We start from the raw sequence: 22291 nt of genomic DNA on the forward strand, positions 1-22291 counted from the left end.
ATGGATGAAAGGGTGGGTGGATGAAGGATGGATGTATAGATGAAAGGGTGGATGGATATATGGATGGTATAATGAAAGGGTGGATGGATTAATGAAAGGTTGGATGGATGAAGGATGGATGTATGGATGGAAGGATGAAAGGGTGGATGGATGAAGGATGGATGGATGGATGGATGGACGGGTGGATAGGTAAAGGATGGATGTATGGATGGAAGGATGAAAGGGTGGATGGATGATGGATGTATGGATGGATAAAAGGTTGCATGGATAAATGATGGATGGATGGATGTGTGAAAAGGTGGGGGATGAATGATGGATGGGTGGATGGATGGATGAAAGGGTGGGTGGATGAAGGATGGATGTATGGATGAAAGGGTGGATGGATATATGGATGGAATAATGAAAGGGTGGATGGATGAAGGATGGATGTATGGATGGAAGGATGAAAAGGTGGATGGATGAAGGATGGATGTATGGGTGGATGGATAAAAGGTTGCATGGATGAATGATGGATGGATGTGTGAAAAGGTGGGTGGAAGAATGATGGATGGATGGACGGGTGGATAGGTAAAGGATAGATGTATGGATGGAAGGATGAAAGGGTGGATGGATGATGGATGGATGGATGGATAAAAGGTTGCATGGATGAATGATGGATGGATGGATGGATGTGTGAAAAGGTGGGTGTGTGGATGGACGGGTGGATAGGTAAAGGATGGATGTATGGATGGAAGGATGAAAGGGTGGATGGATGAAGGATGGATGGATATGTGGAAGTGTGGGTGGATGAATGATGGATGGATGGATGGATGAGGTCTAACAGGCGCATTTATGGTTGTCGATAGTTGTTTATGATGAGGAGTACTAGTTTCTAGAATCTTTTGTCTGAAGGGGGTCCTTACGCCTAAAAAGGTTTTACAAGGGGGTCTCGGCATCAAAAAGTTTGAAGACCTCTGCCCTAAGGGCATGTCTGTCTGTCACATGGCATAGGTGTGCATGCACACATGTGCATGCACACCTGGATTCGGTATTTTAACACCCAATTAGATTGGGTGTTAAAATACCGAATCTGAAAGGCCTGTGGGACTCAGAAGAGTCCCACCTACATCTGGAAGATACCGAATCGGTAAAAATACCGATTCGGTATTTTACAGATTCTGTAAATTTACCGATTCAGTAAATATACCGAATAGGTAAATACTGGCCCCCTACATCTCAAAGTGCCAAATACCGGTCGGAAACGGCCGATTTCGGCCGTTTCCGACCGGAATTTGCCACCTACATCGGGCCTCTAGTCATATCTAAGTTGTCCACTGCCAATTTTCTTTTCCATTTGTTTTCAACCAGAAATAAATCATCTTGCAGTCTATTCATCATTATCTGATACACCAAGCCGATTTTATTTCCCTTTCTGATGTATTCGAGAATATCAATCTTATTCATAGAGGGATGATCTAGCAATCCTTTAGAGTCCAGAAAACTTCTTAGTTGGAGATATTTTAAAAAATCTGTTCTCGGGAGATTGAATCTTTGTTGTAAAGTGGAAAAAGCAGCAATCTGAACACCCTGATAAAGATCTCCTAACAACTGAATACCTGCAGAATGCAGAATGCCATTTTTTAATAACTTGATCCCTAAAAATCTCGGGTAACATTGGATTATCTATCAAGGTCGTGTAATAATTTAAATCAGAGCTAGGGCAGAATTATTTTTTCAAATGTTTCCATATTTCAAAAGAAACTATCATAATTTTAAATTTAGTTTTTTTGTAATAACTCGGCTCGATTACTCTTACTAAACATTGCCTAGTCTTTGTCCCTAACAACATTTCATAAATTGAGGGGATGACCGAATCTCTTAACTTAATATCATGGAGAATTAAAATGCCAATATGTCTCAATAGGGTAGCCCAATAATACCGCCGGAGATTCGGAATACCCCAACCCCCCTTCATTCTAGGGAGAAAGCACCACTTCAGAGCTCTTCCAGATCGGCGGTAGCTCCATAAGAACCTAGAAAACATTCTTTCAAACTTACTGAAAAAAATCAATGGAAACAACAAAGGTATTGTACGGAACAAATAAAGAAATTTTGGAAAGATTAACATCTTCAATATGTTAGTACAACCATATAATGAGAAATGGAGATTATTTAGTCTCTCAAGGGTTCCATGAGCAGAATTTATTACAGGATCCATATTAAGACGAGGTATATCATCTATTTTAGCACTAATCGTGATACCAAGATACCGCGCATTTGGAGCAAAGACCAAGGGCTAGATGTAGGAGCCCTAATACCGGTCGGTAACGGCCGAACTCGGCCGTTACCGACCGGTATTAGGGTTTTCTAATGTAGGGGGCCTCATTTTTACCGATTCCGTAAATGTACTGAATTTGAAAATTGGCTGATTAAAATACCGATCGGTATATTTACCGATTCGGTAAATCCAGATGTAACTGGCACTTCAAAGAGTGCCACAGGCCCTTTAGGAGTCGGTATTTACCACCCTATAGGATTGGGTGGTAAAATACCGAATTCCAGTGTACATGCACATCTGTGCATGTACACCTATGCCATGTGACACACAGACATGCCCTTAGGGCATGTCTGTGTGCCACATGGCACACAAGCCTGCAATTGGGGTGCTACAGGGTGTCAAAATGACACCCCGTTCCCCCTGCCAGGATTCGGTATTCAAGGCCCATAGGAATCAATGGGAAATACCGATTCGGTATTTACTGAATCGGTAAATACCGAATCTTACAGAATCGGTAATTGTAAAAGAAAAATTACCTACATCTGCCTACTTCCAATTTACCTACTCTTAAATACCGAATCGGTATGATTCGGTATTTAAGAGTAGGTAAATCGGAATTACCTACATCGGGCCCCATATCTTTGGAGCAACCCTCCTCGGAATAAATCAATTGCGTTTTGGAGATATTCAATTTGTAATCCCCAAACTCATGAGCTAATTCAATCATTTTGGGTAGAGATTGCTTGATATCAGCAGTAGTGATGGCAATGTCGTCTGCGTACGCAAACACTTTATAGTCAGTTTGATAAATCCTAACTGGGCATATTTCGACTTCACCTTCCAATCTTTTCAACAAGGGTTGGATATACAATGCAAATAACAAGGGGGAGCAAGGACAACCTTGCCTCGTCCCCCTCGTTATTACAAAGTCATCCGAAACCCCGCCGGCTATTCGGATTGTGGCCCTAGGGTGATTATATAATGCCTGAATTGCCGTAATAAATTCTCTAGGAAATCCTTTCCACATCAATACAGACCACAGGAACCTCCAGGCAACCCTGTCGATTGCTTTTTCAGCATCCAACAGGGCAACTGCAACCGGAGATCCCGTGGCCTGCGCCCAATCCAAGAGTGAGATGACCCTCTTTACATGATCCGTCGTGTCTCTATTACGAATAAATCCATGCTGTCTTATGGAAACCAAAGTGGGCATTAAGTCATTCAACCTGTTGGCTAGGATTTTAGAAAAAATCTTGCTATCAGCAGTAATAAGTGAGATTGGTCTATATGACCCTAGCTCACTTGGCACCTTTCCTTTTTTAAAAAAAATAACGATGGTAGCAAAAGACCATGATTCGGGGGGGGGATGACCTAGAAAAGCATTATGAAAAACTTTAAGTAACTCATTTTTTAACAACCCACGAAATGTGCGATAAAATTCAAGGGGTATATTATCAGGCCCCATTGCCTTTCCAAGAGCTAGACCTAGAATAGCTGATTCAATTTCATCACATGAAATAGGGGTACCCAATAAAGTTTTATGTGCTGCGAGAAGTCCAGCACAATCGAGCTTTTCAAGGTACAAAAGCTCATTCCTGCCTACGTTTATACCATCATGAGGCTCGTCATATAAAAGTTGATAAAAATCACGAAATGCTTTAAGCACCTCTGTTTTCGATTGCTGCATGACACCGTTTAAGTCATTAATTTTTAGAATATCATTAAATGCTGCCTTCTGTCTTAAACTTTGGGCTAGTATTCTTCCTATTTGTTCACTGAATTCATAGCACTCCGACTTAAATTGTCTGTGCTTCTGCGAAATCTGATCAGCTATATGAGAATACACTATATTCCGTTTGACAGTTAGATCACGTTGAGCTTCTTCAATGTCACAGCCTAGTTTTATACTATCCGCTAACTTCAACTCGGCTTCATTACCTTATTCGACTCCTCACAAAACTTAATCCGTCTGGCTTAACGTTGGAAATTCGAGAAGCTTAAAGTCTCTACCCTAACTATTGATTTAAAAGTATCCCATACTATTGGGACTGAGGCAGTGCCATTATTGTGATTAAAAAATTATTTTATGATTGTAGTCATATATTGCAAATAATCACCTTCAAATAATAAGTTTCTTTGAAAAGGCCAATTCATTTTTCCACCCCGGATGTTAGGAGGTACTTGTATTTTGAGTATTAATGGATTGTGGTCTGAAATTAGTTTGGGGAGGATTTCATTTTTTGCTTTATCTATAAAAAATTTAGAAATAACAAAATATTCCAAACTGACACTTTTTTGGTGTGGAATAGAAAAATAACTATACCCAGGTTTAGTAGCACGATTAGCATTCCATACATCAATAAGCCCATTTCCTAAAACTAATTCACGAAGAGCTTTAAAGGTCTGAGGCTTTCTACCAAGATATTTACTATTTTGCCTGAAATCAAACCCTGCATCGATATGCACATTAAGATCCCCACAGAGAATTATGGGTTGAATCCATGAGGCGAGTTTCAGATCCATAAAATTCATTAATTCGGCCTCGTCTATATTTGGGCCATACAATGAACAAATAGTGAAGCTTTTTTCATCTATCATAAGTTCAGCCAACCCCCATCACCCCTATTTATCTGCCATAGTTCTAATACTAGTACCTAAGCCACGTTTCATAAGGATGGCAACCCCTTTCTTAATTCCTGTCTGTTTTGAACATACTATTAAATCTAAACCAAGATTTTTTAGCCAATCTCTCTTTGCCCAAGAAATGTGTGTTTCTTGCAGACACAGAATGTCTATTTGTAATAACTGCACCATTTTACATAGAAACCCCCTTTTCTTAGAGTCGTTGAGACCGTTAATATTCAGCGAGCAAACTTTCAGCTTCCTATCCATTTCTATACGTCAAAAAAACAATCATACCTTTCATGAACCAACAAAATCTTGCCCTTAAGAATAACATAAATAGAATCTGCCCTTACTGCCACTCAGAAAAAACTGCTGCTGCTGACTTACACCCAACCCACCACCAACTCCACACCTCCACCCCCACCCCCTCCTTCTTAACCGAAACCCCACCCAACCCACCATCTGAGGCACAAGGACTGTCAGTCCCTGAGAACAAAGAGCGCCACCCCCCGACCCCTTTCCTTGGTCGGAAGAAGGAATAGCATGATTCAAAAACAATCATCTCCACTAGGCTTTGATATTCACCCCCATTTTTTTGTCCTACCCCTCTCCCCCCTATCCCTGGAGCAAACAAACAAAATTTAGTTTCAGTAGCATCATAATGTCATCAAATATTCTTTTGCCACAATTTCGGAAAAGAAAAACTTTGTTTTACCCTTCACAAATGGCTTTTAACTTCGCTGGATTTTGTAAGTATACCACTGCCCCCTTTTCTTGGAAACCAGCAATTAATTGACGTAAATGCCAAGGTTTGGAGACAGTGGCTTGACAGAAGTCAGGCCGGACAAAAAAATTGCACCCTTTGGCAACTCCCTTCTTATCTGGCCTGGCTAAACCAAAAATATCTTCTCTGGCTAAGAAATTATTAAAACTAATCAATATGGCTCTCGGACGATCAGCCTCAGTTTGTCTGGCCTTGTTCATTGTAAAGGGAAAGCGATGTGCCCGCTCAATAACAAGTGGCCAATCACATAATGTTAGTTCCGGAAATGCTTCAGAAAACAATTCACATACAAATTTGCGCATATCAGACTCCCCAAAGTCTCGGGAACCCCCAAAATGTGCAGATTGTTTCAAATTCAATCAGTTTAAAACCCATATCATCTCGTTGTGCCTTAACAGTACTAAGTTCGATTTTTTGCACCGCTACTTCATCCTCCAAGACGGAAATTCTAGTCTCAGCCTCAGAGACCCTAGAAGAAATATCCGTGCAAATTTTCATAACTCGCCTTACCGCGTTCTACACTTTGCGACACGTAGCTTGTGTGCGGGCAATCCCAGTCTTTGTTTCAGATCTGTGTGACATCAAGGTTTGATATATCATCGCTAATGTCACTTCCTGGTCAAGTGGTTGTTCTTCAGAGCAAACCTGCCCTTCTTCCAAGCAACCAGACTGAGACGCGATTTCAGATGATACCTCACCGGTATTAATAGATTTATTTCTGATGCTCTGCGTCTTTCTCACCTTATGTTTTTTAACAGTAATGACAGATCCTGGCGATATTTCACTAGCTCTTAAATCGTCGTCATCCAGGCGGCTACCTCCAGGATAACCAGCCCATTCTTTATCCATGCTCTCATCAGACGAATGATCTGACATAGAAAAAAATGTATCCAAAACTTCTTGAGAGCCGATAGGATCACGGCATTCAGTTGATGCTGTCTCTGTAGCACACTCAGTTAAGTTAGAGGGTGGCAGCCTCTACCTTGTGTTTGTGGACCTGCGGGCAGCATTTGACCTAGTCCCTCGAGCGAAATTGTGGAAGGTGTTGGCAGACTTGGGACTCCCGCCCTATCTATTGGCCATTCTATCCAGGCTCCACACAAATAATTATGCGCAGGTCAGGTGTGGAAGGTACGGTGACCTCACAATCAATTTTCTGTCCAGAAAGGTGTGCGCCAAGGGTGCGTCTTGGCGCCCACACTATTCAGTCTCTATATTAATGGACTTGTGGATTATCTGAATGGTGTGGTGGATAACGATGCCCCAAAATTGGCCACTGGGAGAGTGCCCGCTCTGATGTTCGCAGACGACACTCACCTGTTGTCTAGAACATCAACGGGCATTCAGAAAAACACTAGACGGATTTGTAGCGTTTTGCGTGCTGCGTGGATTTGAAATCAACTTGGAAAAAACAAAGTTCATGATTCTCAATCCCCCGAAGCGGACACGCCCAAACCCGGTCTTAAACGGTATTTCCCTCGAGAGGGTCAAGACTTTTTTATATTTGGGTGTTACCTTGACAGAGAGCCTTGAGTGGAACACGCAGATTGCCAAGTCGGCACTCAAATTATCGCAGATAGCGGGGGGTATAAGTAAAGTATTTAGGGAGTCAGTCTTTAAGCCGGTGTCTCAGGCATAGGAAATATATTGTCATCAGGCCAGAACTGCTGAAATTTATGGTGCCGAACTTTGGGGGCATAAACAGATATTGAACCTCAAAAGGGTGGAACAAAGCTTTATGCGAAATCTAGTTGGACTACCGGCAAGTACTCCATTGATCCCACTTAGACTAGACCTTGGGATGGAGCCTATAGAGGAGATTACAAGCGCAAGGCCAATTATGTATTGGAAGAGGTTCTGGTCAGTCCCAGAACTGGCAGATTACAGAGCAGAATTATCTGAGGTTTGTACTTCCCTTAAATGTAAAAAGATCCCATGGCTGCAGCACATAAGGGCTGTTAGTACCCGGATAGGCCTTCCGGAACTTTGGGAAACACCCGAGACCTATTGCCCTGGGATATCAAAAAGGGAACTCCATACTCAGATTTGGAGGCAGAATTTTCTAACACTACAGAGCTCTGCAACCATGGGCAGGCTAACGACAGAGTTACTCTTAGTTAAATTGGAATCTAAAATTGAGGAATTCCTGGATGTAATTGAACCTCCGCTTGCCAGAAAGTTGTATCTCCAGCTAAGGTATGGCACTTTACCCATTAGGTCATTTACATGTAAATGGTTAAAATCTAACAATGAAGCTTGCCCTGCATGTGATTCTAAAATCGAAAATGTACCCCATGTACTGTTTTTTTGTCCTGCCTATTCTACAATTAATAACTGTTGGCTGACTCCAATTTGCAAGAACCTCAAACTTCTGAAATTCAATCAGGCTTGCAGGATACTAACCTATGATACCCATCCCCCTATTGTGTTTGCCATATCCCGTTATTTATTTGGCATGTGGCGTAGAAGACAAACTTTTTTAACCTAACTACAGAAAATATGACACTGTCTATTTTCCAGCTCTTGACAACTCATTTTTTAATTTTCTTCTTAACATTTGATGATTGTTTATTGTTTTAATATTTTATGCTTGTGTGTATTTTATGTGCACTTTTATGGTCTTTGACCGAAATAAAGTTATCAATTGAATTGAATTGGAAAAAATGTATCCAAAACTTCTTGAGAGCCGATAGGATCACGGCATGAAAATTCAGTTGATGCTGTCTCTGTAGCACACTCAGTTAAACAAGTTAAACCGCCAGGACTTTCAATATTTATTTGAGAAACCGAACGGGCTACAGGTCCCAGAATGCCTTTGGGCGGCTCTCTCCCTTCAGGTCTGACATCAAAATCCGGTAGTAGCAGTTCTTCCTGAATGCAGGTCAAAATTTCAATAGGGGGCTCACCCTGGACTACAATTCTCGAACAGTCCTCCTCCGTTACATTAATCATCTGAACCCCGTTTGGATCTATTGCCGGGCTGTCAGCACACGAAGCCTGCATTTTTTTAGTTAACTGTTTTTCAAACATGGCAGGTACTATTTGTGATGCCGCATTGAAATTACAAGACTTATTGCCGCGCTCCCCCACCTTTTTCGTCGAGACCTGTGGCTGGAATAAAGAATTAGCCATGTCAGTCGGTAGGCTCAACTCACCCGCCTCCTGAATGTCGTCTGCATCATCTGAAGCATCAATCTGAACAGGCGTCTTGGTCTTGACGCTCCGAGTAACCGGGGGTTTCGCTGGAGGTTTCGGCGGCATGTCCGACTTAGTACAGGCTGTATAAACAACGTAGAATCCGGGTGAGAAAGGAGGATAACGCCAGACCGGTAAACGCCAAATGCCGGGGAGAAATAGCAGGGATACCATAGTATAGGTATAAGCGGAGCACCTCCGAAATTATCTTCCTCCCAAAACGAGCTCCAGGGTTCAAGGGTTCAAGGGTAAAAGCCAATCACTCAAAAACGGCATGAGATCCAGCGGTGAGTACCGCGGCCACTTTTTTTTCTCCCTTCTCCCGACCAGGGAGCAGAGGCACAGGCAGCTCACACAGCCGAACCAGCGGCTGCCATCTTGCCTCCTGTAAAACACTTTCCTGGCTCAATCCTTCTAGACACAGAGAACGAAGTGGCCCCTTGTGTTGTACTCAGATTCCACCCCATCTAGATTTTTCAGCATTGTATGAAAACATAAAGGTGCGGCAGTACCTCCCCCACCACCCCTTCTCACCACACGTGCTGCAGTGGCAATGTGGCCATTCCGATAGCACCAACCACAGCCCCTTTTCAAATCATTGACTATTGATTGAATACATTTCTTGGTTTTTAAACAACCATGTAATTCTATAAGGTCCTCACACTAAACACACCATTCTCCAGGAACTTGTGCAGGAATTTCAGGCTTGTTGTTCGTCAGAAACGGTACACTGAAGGACACACAGATTTTTACGTTGCATCAACCAGATTTTCATTCTGCATCAGGCCACGGATGCATGCATAGCATATCTTGTGTGGCTGCTGGTAGGAAACTATAACTGCTTGACAACACTAAAATAGTGAATGATACCACTCTAGTAGTAGTCGTCCCAAAGATGATGCACTACCAGGTTGGACTGGAACAGAAAATAGACCGAGGCACCAAAATAAAAGTGGCCCCAATTAGTGAATTAGAGAACTAAAACAGTCGCCCAAGTTTACAAATTGGGGCAGTTTTGAATTTGTAAAGGCACATGCTATAAACGTTGTGCAAGTGACGGGAGACTGCATGGATTTGAGCTTGCTGCAGGCAATGATTGTTTTAAAATCAGAGAAATCAACATTAAAACTCGGCCCATCAGACCATAAAACAGGCCCACAGCCAGCCAAAACAATGACCTACACACTGACCTGTCAGACTAGACTGTTGGGAATTGCCTGAGTGCACTGTACAACAGTCCGACCTTGTACACTAGGGTGAAATGTACCTTTGTGTGGACATGCACTTTCCTGACAAGACCACTGTTTGCGAATCTCCATCACGTTTGGATTCATCCTGGCTGACATCTGAGAGTGCACAGCCCCCTCATGTTTGACCTTAGCACTGAATATCACCAACTCGCGCCACATCCTTTGCCTGCTATATCACCCATCGTCCTTGTACAAGAGACTTAGGTCAGATGTCCGAAGTAGTAGGTTGTAGATAGTGGGTGCATCAGACCCTGTTCAGAAGGTTATTGGGGGGTGGAGTGCCGCACAGGGTAGACAGGGGCTACTAGACCCAGCCATAGTGGTTAAGGTCATTTGCCACTGGTGTTCTGGGGTGTGTCCTAATGTGGTTCTGCAAGCTGGGCCATGTTTAATCCTTTACACACAGGGTAGCAAGAGTGAGCAGTCAAAGGCTTCTCAGAGATACAGTGTGGAGAGCAAGCATTCAGAAATCAACAGTCAGCCACCAGAAACAATAGTGTATAGTCCTGTCAATTGCATATATTTACATATAAGAAAGTACTTTAATCTCACAGCAAAACGGAATATGAGAAAGTTCGATAGGAATTGAAATTACAAGGAGTTATCTCATTTACGATCTTCAGCAAGGTGCTGCACCCTTTCTCTGTACACGCTCCATGTTTTAGAAGATCTCTGATGTCTACTGTCCCCCGGGAATATGCTGGCATAGGCATTAATTTAGCACAGGTACAGATCATTGCTATGTACCCCATCGGTTAAGTGTGCAACTCAGTTCAACAGTTTTTGCCACATACATTCACTAGGACCAAAAGTCTCAAGTCCGCACACTAGATTCCACTGTGGGCTTTCAGTCCCATTTTCCATTAGAAGTAACCCCAATTTACCTGCTTGATGATTGTGACAGATTTAGTGATGCTTGGGGCACAGCTCCTTTCCTCGCTGTAGGCTGCATCGGATACTCACTGCATGCGGCTCAGCAGTAACCTCCCTTCGGAACAGGAATCAGTGAATACAGTGCAACTAGTCCTGGGCAGTTGCACAATGTCTTTGGCAATTGCGTCCCTCCAGGCTGAGTACAGACGGGTGCTTAGCATGACAGCCATGCTGATTGGTCAGCGGTAATGTGTCTTTGGCAGTTGCAACCTTCAAAGGCGATTGAGCTCCTACTTCAGCGATGGAATAGCTTCTCTTTCCTGGCATCTGCAGTGGCAACCTAAGTTCTCATGCCAGCTGCACACTGCAAGATGACACAGTGGTGCTCGTACTTGGAGAGGTTTGGTGCAGTTCACACAGGAATTGCTCAGAGAAACCAGGGGGGGGTACTGTAGGGCAGTCAGCTTTCTCTGGGTGTTCTTCACACTGGGAACGTGCTGGACTCCTTCAGGCCAGTTTCAGCTCTTGCATTGCCCGGCACTCTTCTTCCTCTTTCTGTAGGCAGACATTATTCTATGCACTAGGCAGAGCTCATCCTTTGGCAGGTTGGCTGTCATGCAGACACCAGCCCTAGTCAGATAGTAGCTGTTTGAGTAATGTTTGTAGCCCTATGTTCCTTGGTCAATACGAATTTAGAAATGGAACATATCAAGGTGACTTGGGTCCTGCTTTAATGTACACGGTTTGTGATGGTTTGGTTCTCTTTCAGGTTTCTGGCTGTTTCTCAGACATACGTTATTTGCAAGCTGATGACAATTACATAAGGTAACAATGAGGCGGGCTCCAGGCATGGAGTGTGAGATCTCTGTACCTGGCTGTCATCTGCCTTCCTAAGTCAGTAATCAGGGACAGAAAAACGGGTTGGCCCTGCCTAGATACCTCCTCACTTTGAACAAAATAAACTGCAGTCCCACCACTTAGCTTTATCATTTGTCAAATGGCAGTGCTCAGGAAGAACTAATCCACAGCCTTTTGTTAAGAGGTTCCATAGTGAATTTCTAAAGGTAGCTCTGTTTTCATCCTCCCCACTTCAGTGTCTGAATCTCCATCGTTCAGCCACAGGAATGCATACAATACACTTCCCCTATCTGCGGGAATTACATCCATCCGCCATCTTTTACAATGCCTACTTAGCCAGCGACATCCAAAATGGATCATATTGGCCCTAATACTAAGATTCTCACAACACAGTTGTACTACCTTCCATTTGCTACACACTCATTATACATACAAGTGATCACACACACTTGTAATGTGTGTGCAAGGTTCTGGTTTCACATAACAGTGGAACTTCACATGAAGGGAGTCAATAGGCTTCCTTCTCCTTGGGGCTGAGAAAATGGTCTAGTCATTGCCACTACCACTTTAAGGGATGCACACATTGTATGGACACAAGTCCATTCACCATGCAGGGGACATTCCTGTCAGTGTGTTTGTAAGATGCATATTGCAGGTTTGAATTGTGGCAGTAAATAGAGCCTTTTTTCTCCTTTCACAATAGATACAATGTTGAGTAATCATAATTTAGCAACAATAGACAGTTCAGTTTGTGGTGTACAATAATAATAATGTCATAATTTCTTCTGTTATTCTGCAGGTGTTGGGTACTCTTCTCATTCAGCTCTTAGAACGTGAACTACAACCTTCCTGCCAGGCAGCCTGTTTGGAGACTGTGCGTATCTTGTCCCGTGACAAGCGTGCCCTGGACCCCTTTGTTACCCATTCAGGCCTGCGGACATTGGCTCATCATGCTGGTATTGATGGGTCATTGCTCGACGTGCCAGACCAGGATGTGATGGTGGAGGCACTGAAGTGTCTGTGCAACCTGGTCTTCAGCAGTGCAGAGGGGCAGCAAAAGGGTGCTGATGTGGGCATCATTGTGGGCCTCGCCCGCCGACTCAAGCTCCACCGTGAGGAGAACTTCATGCATGAGGTTAAGTTCTTGGATGTGCGTTTGCTCTTCCTGCTGACCGCTCTAAGGGTAGACGTACGAGAGCAGCTGGCCCAGGAGCTCCGTGGGGTAAGCCTGATGACTGATGCCCTGAAGGCAATCTTGGGCACCCACTGGACGGATCCCTATGACCGGGAGAGCAACCCAGGGCACCTCTCCCGACAAGGTATGGAGCTGGCAATGGAGATCCTCAAGGTGCTCTTCAACATTACTTTCAACAGCAGCCAACAACAGCTGGACGAGGTGAGGGGGTCCAACACCTAAGAAGTAAGGGGGTTAACTTCTACTGAGAAATGCCCAGCGGGAGGGTTCCAGCCAGGGGCCAACGAGACTCAAATTTCAGTTGGGGGGGGGGGGGGGCAAGGGAGGAGGCTAAGAGTTTGCGAATGGAGACGGGGTAGTACTAAAAACAAAGGGGGAGCTTTCCTTATAGCCAGTACAGGAAAATAGAGTGATTCATTGTGCATTTTAAACATATCGGTCAAACCAGATATGATGACAATAAACATGTTTTAGTGGATGTGACATTGTTTATAGGCCACCAACAGATCTTTAAAACTGTGCATTGGTAATTTGACGGCTAAAAACCCGCTTCTACAGATTTCAATACAAAGCACTTTAGAATCAGTTTCCACAAAGTTATCTCAAGACAAGGGTCCTTTTTGCCAATTCGCCGAAAATGCCTGGTGTGAAATTACATTGAGCTCATGGAATATTTTTAATTCCGTCTTCAGAAAGACACTTCTGTCTGACTGTTAACTTAAGGGATGCTTTCAGTCTGCTCATCATTTGCTTTTTGAGGTCGCACATGTAAATGTCTCAGGATACTGGTCCTAGTGGTCTGACATCCCTGACTTTGGGGGGTGTCACTGGCAAGTGTTGCGTACGATTTCTAATAATTATTCTGTTGCTCCGGAGATTGAATAAGTGAATACCAATCAGTTAAAAATATTACTTCCTGTTAATTACTCTTCCAGAAATCTGCGCTATTCGAAATCAAAATAAAATTATTGTTGTTAGCACTAGACCTTGAGCAGTTCCCATATGAGATGACTGACCTACGTCCATGATGGAAGCCACAGGGCCTACAAAACTGACAAACAAGGAAGCTTCCTCGAAATAACTGTGCAACAGATGGTGGGCTAGCATGCAAAGGATAGACTAATCATTCAATCAGAACACATAAAATGTGTGACTGATGTTCAGTGTCCCGCAAAGAGGTCACTCCAACAGAAACAAAATCATTTCATCTTAATAGCTTATGCTATAACAAAAACATGCTTTCAGTTATGTTCTGAAGCCCCAGCACGTAAAGTGTCACATTCACTCAAATAGAGATGTTGTTTTTAAATCCTGAAGATGCAATACGTGTTATACAAAATGACATATTATAATATATATATATGTATATGTGTGTGTATATATATATTATATATATATATATATATATTTTATATATATATATTTTTAACTCCGTTCCCAAATCCGCTTGTCCAGCAAGAAAGGATGCAGACCCAAAATTAGTGCTGAAGCTGTTTTATTTTGCCCGTACCTCCCCTATAACGCGTTTCACCCTGATCCCAGGGCTGTATATATATATACATGTATATGTATGTATATTATCTACTGGTGGTCGCCAGTAGATAGTTATATATAGATATACATACAGATTTACATATATACATGTATTACACATTTCTTCAAGATTCCACTACCACTACCGTCACCAGTGTCTGCGAGCGCTCCTGCAGCGGATAACGTGCTCTAGGCTGCTCACCCTTACCATCCCCCACCCTTACGTTCAACCCGGTCTCCTCCCAACGCTAACCCAAGGCGTCCCCGTACCTTGTTGAGCCACGACCCTTCTCCTGGGCCGTGGTGGGCGTCAGCGCGTTGCCAGCTAGGGTCTGGCTGCCCTTCTTGTCGGTCGTCCGTTTTCTCTTCCAGCAGTGGAGGTTTGTCGCCAGCAGCTGGGTCCTTGGACTCCCTCGACGACATGCCGTTATTCCAGGGCTGTACTTCAAAGGTTGCCACCAGCGTCTGGTCCTCACAAGCGGGTCCCAATGAACGCCTCTCTTCCTTCGCGTTTTCAGCACGCCTAAACCATGTGACCCCGTCACATGACCGGCCCAGGCAGAGGAATTAAAGGGCCCGTACTCCACGGGGACGTTCCGCAAATATAGAAGCGGAGAACAGTGAGGGGAAAAGTGACCCGATTGTGCCTCCAGGTAGTCCAGAGAGTCCGTGTCCTCACACACAGCTAAGCTATATCTTAGTCTAGTCACAGGTCAGGCGTCAGACACCTTTGCTCCATCACCAAAGGACAAGCGCCATAGCCCATCTTTTCTGCTCAATTATTTCTAAAAGTGGCACCAGGCCTGTGTTAGGTACCCATTAAATATATTGAAAACCTACATACCCAAGATATGAACTGAGTTGAGTTGTTACTTATAAAGTGTAATGAATGCCCTAATACATCTTGGATGTAAACTAGCAAGCAACATCAGAAAAGATATTAAGATATTTGATCAAAAGATTCATTTAAAAAACCTCCCTTAACAGAATGGGGTTCTATTTTGTGCAAACCACGATGGAGTGCATTCCAAATAGAGGAAGCAATAAAAGACACCCACCACCATCTACCCCTCCCCCCCCCCTCTGAACCTTTCTTCATCGGGAGAAGGTAGAGCCGCAATGAAGGGATCATTTAGACTTGGAAGCAAACCCATAAGCAACGTGGGACTTCTTTTATAATAGGCTCTGTGGGCAAAACAGGGTGACTTTCTAGATATTGGCAAGCAGAGCAGCTTACGGCATGATCTGTCTTGATCTTCTCATAGATAAAGAGGTTAAATTGTCACAAACAACTTGGGAGAGGCAATAGTCATTTTGATCCAGGGCAATCTGGTGAGATTAGTGACTGCCTGGAAAAGAGCCCTCGAAGAGTTGGAAGTGTGAGAAATAGAATTTGAAGTAAAAGAGATCTTAGTAACAGGGAGAGATAGTTTGTAATGTCTGAGTTGTTGACATTTATGTGGTGCTTTCAAAGTTGGATATATGTGCGGATGTGTGTGTATATCCACGTTTGTCTTTAGTTTAATAGAAGGGCGGAGGGACTGCAGCCCTATTTCTCTTCCCCTGACCTCAATTCGATGTGCCCAAACTACCTGCAGCCTGTCCTACCCTCTAACAAATTATACTTTGGTGTTTTCTCTGGAACTATATATGGCATTCTGGCAGCTTCAAGCCACCAGGAGAAAAGACAGAAGTGAAACTAAGAGCCTAATTTAGAGTTTGCGCAGTGGGAGATTCCGTCCCACCAAAATAGCTGTTCTCCCGTTCTATATAGATTTGGTGAAAGGACCATGTTTACACCGGTGCAGCCTTCATTTGTCTGCTGGTGTAAACCTCTTGGTTGGTGGCCCATCTTTCAAAGCGCCACCAAATCACAATGATGATCATCCCACCAGATTGAGGGCAAGGCTAGCACCACCCATTTCCCTTCTCAAGACATGGTTGATACATGCAGAGAAAATGTAGAATAGCCCCCACATGCAGGGAGAAAGCTCCCTGCACGTGCCCCTGCACGTGATGCTATCTGTTTTTTTTGTATTGAGAAAACAAACTCTTGCTTTGAGAGTTTATTTTCTCAATAGAAAGAAGGTTGCTGAGCAGGTGCTTAACAAACGGTGCCAGCTCAGCAAGCCTGCAGTGTTCTGAAGGGGGTGCTGCCTCAGCACACAGAACTGAAATGCTAGCCAGGTGTGGATCAGAAACAGGATGGTCCTCTGCCCGAGTGGTGAAGGCCATGGGATTATCCTCCCTGGCAGATCTGATAACTGTCCACCAGGTTCTAAAGGTCCCCGTTACAGTAGACATATCGGACAAGCCTGATGGTCTTTGTGTATCACCAGTATCTATCCACAGTCTATGCATGATACTGATTATCTATTTAGCTATCCTCTGTATATGATACAATCATAGTGCAAGACAGAGCTAGTGACTGCAAAGAATTCGACAGAATTGTTGGGTCGCGTCAACACACACACACACACACACACACACACACACACTCTCTCTCTCTCTCTCTCTCAGATTTATTACAAATTGAAAGGTTACAGCAGATAGGAAGATTGGGAAAATAAGTGGACTTGGTGACCCCAATCTGAGATTGATATAATACATGCTATATGCCTAAATATGTATATCATCATGACAAAAGTACAAAGACAAATTTGGAGACTAGTATTGGGGCTACAATTATTGTACATGGTAGTTACCACTACTCTAATGTGGGATATTTAACGGGTAAGATAATTAACTTCTCCTGAGTACCCCCCACCCCAGAATGAAGCTTAACTAGTGGAATCTGTGTTTACCACACTGTTTGCTGCAAGTTTTGCATTTATGTCTTTACATTTTATATGGATACATTTGCTCAGGCTTTTCCATGTGAAATCGATCAGGAGAAAACTGCAGAATGCAGTAATGATGCAGAACCCAGAATACAGATCTTAGTGCAAATATCTTTGCATCTCAATTAGAATTTAAAACACAGATTTGAATCAGGATTTAAGTAAACTCTATCCGTTTAGAAAAAGTAGGGATAGGTTATTCCAATAGAGGTTTGACTAGCTCTGTGTTGCCATTATTATATTATTATGACAGTGTTTTTGTGAAAAAGTAAGTTGAATTGTATTTCAGGAGTATTTTTACAGTAATACATACTCTTATTGAGGTATTAAAGGCATTTGCCGAGGGGTAGCATGCTATTCTATGCAGCGCTATAGATGGAAAAGTGCGTGTGTGTTCTGTGACTTACATGAAGAGCTTTTTTGCTGTCATGTGTCAAGACCAGATTTATGCTCTTCACCGATTTTGTTCCTATGCCTCTGCATGAAGGGAAAATGTGTGAGTGGTAGGTTGCCTATTGATAGACAGATGTGTGTGAGTGCAGTATGGGCTATCTGGGCTAGGACTGAAATATTTTTGTGTGTAAATATGGTTGAAACTGCTAAAAAGTTGACCTAATGTGTGGTTTGACTTACTCATGGGTGTAGGAGAGACGTTTGAGTATAGACATGGCTGCACAAGCCAATATCTGCCATCTATTCTTTCATTATTTAAGCTTGTATAGCTCGTTAGCTACCCACACAGGGTTTCCCAGCACTTGAAGCCAGATAGAGTGCAAACCAGGGTACTACCTAAAACAACCATGTCTTTAACTGTTTGCGAAAAGAGGTCTGTTACGTGTATCTTTTAAAGATGGGTGGCAGCTCATTCCAGAGCTTAGGGCCAATGTCAGCAAAAGACTGGCCACCCATGTGGGTCGGTTTAACCTTGGAACAGAATATAGGGTGAGATCACTGGATCTTAGAGTGCAAGCCAGTTGATGGCGTCTCACAATACTGTGGAGATATTGAGGACTAACTCCTGTTCTAGCTCTGTGCACAAAGCACAGAGCCTTAAATTGAATCATGTTCTCGACCCTAAGCCAGTGCAGTTCCTGCAAAAGGATGGAGGCTGATGCAGTTTTAGGAAATTTGAAAAGCAATCTTACGGCCAAATTTTGAACAACTTGCACCTTTCTTATGGATGCGTTGTCAATTCCTAAATACAGTACATTACCATAATCCAGTCTAGAGAGAATGAGGGTCTAGATAATTGTCCTTTGGGCTGGGAATGGGAGAATCCAGAGGATTTTCCCCAGCCATTTCAACACAGTGAAGCAGATAGTAGCCACTTTTGAAACTTGAGGCTTCAAAGGGAGTTTTAGGGTCCAAAAGAAAACTCAGGTTCTTCATCTTTTGAACAGGGGGCCAGAAGAACACCCAGGTTTCCAAGCCAGTGAGGAGGTCCCCATAAGGACAGGTGTTTTCCTAACGCCAAAACCTCGTTTTATTCGCCATTACATTTCAGAGAGTTCTTATTCATCCATGTTGCAACGTGGCTCCGGCAGGAGTTCAGGGCTTCAGCGTTGTGATCCTGAGTGGACCGCAAGGAAAAAAACATTTCTCTGTCGCCACCAGGAACACAGAGTCAGGCCGAAACTTTCGACCAAATCTGCCAAAGTGGTTGATGTTGAGCCCTGGGGGAAACCTGAAGTAAGGGCCAGCTAGGCAGAGGCACCATTCACAAACAGTACCTGAATGGTTTGATCACTCAGAAAGGATGCCATCCATTATAGGGCTGAATCTCGTATCCCCAAACTGGCTAGTCTTCCCAGCAGCATTGTATGTGGCACAGTATCAAAAGCAGCTCCGAGATCTAATAACATTTATGGAGTGATCTCGGTATATGCAGTTCAAACAACAAGAATATTGAGCAAAGAAAGTGCACAGAGAAAATGGAAACTACCATCAGGGATTCAGGCAGAAACAAGGCCCGAAAGTGCATTCAGTCAAGCCCAAAACAGTCTATGCTGAAGGAAAAAGCAACATGAACTTCAAAATACAACAGGCCTTACAGCACCCACAATACATTTACCAGGATCAGGAAAGCAGATGGGGTCTGGAGGGTTAGGACATTAATTAGAATCATTAAGACAGATTACATAATTTCTTTCTTTCAGTTTCTGTTTAAACAAAGCAATGTTTGTGTCTCATCTGGTCTTTGGGCCTCTCCGGGATTAGTATAGTGCTATCCAAATGGCAATGCAATACAATACCACTTCCTCTCTCTATTATATTTTGATGGAATCTTGCAATACCATACTGCAACTCCTACTGGTACTGTGCAATTGTAAGCTTAAACCATAGGGAATGGTACATTACCATGTTGGCCTGGATTTACCTGCCAGTATTCCGTTTAGAATTCCCTTTTTAGTGAGCTTTAACACGAACATTATCCTGTTGTGAACTGATGGTCAAAGTATTAAGGGGGCTGTGCTAAAAGTGTGCAGGGAGCTGATGTAAGGCCGGAGTAGATGGAGGGAGATGTAAGAAGTGTAGAATATTGGCTGGCATGGGGAGCCGTATAAGCTCCCCCAATGCCCTGTCTGAGATCTGCAAAAACAACAAGGTGATGGATGGAATGCTTGATTTAATCTCAGTCACTGGCAATCTCTTGGGACCGCATTCCAATCTTTCATTTTTCTCCCACCATGCCATCTCAGTTTGGACCCAACCATATGCAAATCCGTCTGGACCGTGCTGACCCGGCTGATGGACCCATAACTAGGGCGAAACCAGTCCTAGGTTGCTTTTGTACCGATTCAAGGAGTACCTGACTTGGCAGTTTGAGCTGGACTGTTCCCATTGGAGGAGGGTCAAGACTGACTTGCATATGGCTGGTTCCAAACTGGGGTGTATGGTGTGCAAAATAACAATGGACTGGGATGTGGCCTGAGTAATTACCAGTGGCTGAGATTAATTCAAGACTTCCATCCATCACTTTTTGTTTACTTTAGTGTGTCTCCCTAAATGGGACGAGTATGCCCAGATGTGGGTCCCATGAACACTGTGCCACTGGAACCAAGCTGTACCCGGCCGATGAGCCCATAACTTGGGGGTATTTGGTCCTGGGTTGCTTGTGTTCGGGTTCAGGGAGGACCTGGCTTGGCAGTTCCAGCTAGATTGTTTCCATTGGAACAGGCTCAAGACTAATTTGCATATGGCTAGGTCCAACTGAGGTGGAATGGTGTGCAAAATAACGATGGCCTGGGATGCCGCCCGAGTAATTACCAGTTGCTGAGATTAATGCAAGCATTCCAGCCATCAATTTTTGTATACTTAGGGTGCTGCCCCATGCGTGACGGGTGTGCCCCAACATGGTTCCCATGCACACTGTGTCAATGGAATCAAGCTGTACCTGGCTGATGAGCCCATAACTAGGGTGAAACTACTCCTAGTTTGCTTGTTCAGGGAGGACCTGGCTTGACAGTTCCGGCTAGATTGTTCCAATCGGTGATGGTTCAAGACTGATATGAATATGGCTGGGTCCAAACTGAAGTGACATGATATACAAAATAACGATGAGCTGGGATGCGGCCTCGAGTTATTACCAGTGGCTGATATTAATTGAAGCAGTTCATCCATCACTTTTTTTATATTTTAGTGTGTCTGAGGTTTGGTCAGGGCATAGAATGGACCCTGCCTACAGTGCAGCCTTTTGTCAGAGTGATTTTACCTGCTGGATATTCTGGCTGGTTAAATTGGGCTTGTTATTCCTGAAGTCAGTGAATCCCGGCGCAGTATCAATGGACCTCTTATAATTTTGTAAACCGGAATTCTACACAGGAATTATGCTCCTCACAGTTCCTAATCAATGGACACCTTGCAAGTGAGCTGATGAGTAAGCGAGAACTCGACTTCATGAGACATGAGAAGCAATGAAAAAAAAAAAAAAGCTTCCCACCTGTAAATAACTTTTAGATGACCCAAGTGGATGATGTGGGTAGGATCTATTAGGATTGACATTCCCGTTCTTTTCATTAAAAAATGTTTTTACAATGACAGTTTGTATACTTAACAAAAAAACCTGTAAAAACCCAATTATTGAAGAACAGCAAAATGAGAAGTAATTGTGCTAAGGCGCCCTCTACCTGAAATAAATATAAATGTGTGCAACTGTTTGATAAGCAAATCTAAAGGATGCTTCCGAGCCAGTTTATGGCTTTAATCGAGGCTTAATGGTGACAAAGGTTTACTCTTTTTGAGAAGTAATGTAAGGGGGTTATCAACTGCATTCAGGAATGCATTCTTCTAATGGAAGCCTGTTAAAAAGGATTGCACTAGGTATAGTGTCATTTAATTTTACTACAAATATATATGTTTAATACACTTGTTTTATCTTAAACTATGATGTACCAAATATCCATTGGCAAATAGTGTCATGATTCTGCCATCCTGTTACTAAGGTCCTCTGAATGTCTGCCTTTAACACTAACCTTGCCTTGCCAGATACACTTTGTATTCCAGTGCCAGATTGCACTCCACTCTCTAAATGCATCATGATCCTTGTAGTTCCCCCTGTTTTCAGACCTTCCTAGATCACAGCCTGGCGATGGTTTCTTGTTCGCTAGATTTGTTCCTTGATCCTATAGCTATTTTGAACCCTTTATCTTTATATTCTGGACCAGTCTTTATGTTTGCTCTGATCCACACTCCTTTCCAGGGTTTTCTATTCCCTGTCTTGTGTTTCCTGGTTTCCACAGTCTTCTTTCCCACAAGCCACAGTTCAGTTTTACCTTCATTGGTGGTTCCCTGATTACTTGCGCCCAGCTCTCTGTGTGCACTGTGCTCCTCTCCTACGCCTTCAGCTGCTTCAGTCCTGTGAGTGGAGAGTGCACTGGCTTT

The 22291-nt window shown here is 43.3% G+C and overlaps 1 protein-coding gene across 1 annotated transcript in view; it reads left to right on the forward strand.

Moving 5' to 3' along the window:
* RIC8A (RIC8 guanine nucleotide exchange factor A) overlaps positions 1 to 22291 on the forward strand; it is a 196755-nt gene that overhangs the window by 47531 nt on the left and 126933 nt on the right. Inside the window, exon 3 of the mRNA XM_086956380.1 lies at positions 12642 to 13238. Coding sequence (XP_086812506.1) covers positions 12642 to 13238 — 597 coding nt within the window. The remainder of the gene's footprint in view (positions 1 to 12641; positions 13239 to 22291) is intronic.

This window comes from Lissotriton vulgaris, chromosome 2_1 (genome assembly GCF_964263255.1).
Source record: "Lissotriton vulgaris chromosome 2_1, aLisVul1.2, whole genome shotgun sequence".
Classification (NCBI taxonomy): domain Eukaryota; kingdom Metazoa; phylum Chordata; class Amphibia; order Caudata; family Salamandridae; genus Lissotriton; species Lissotriton vulgaris.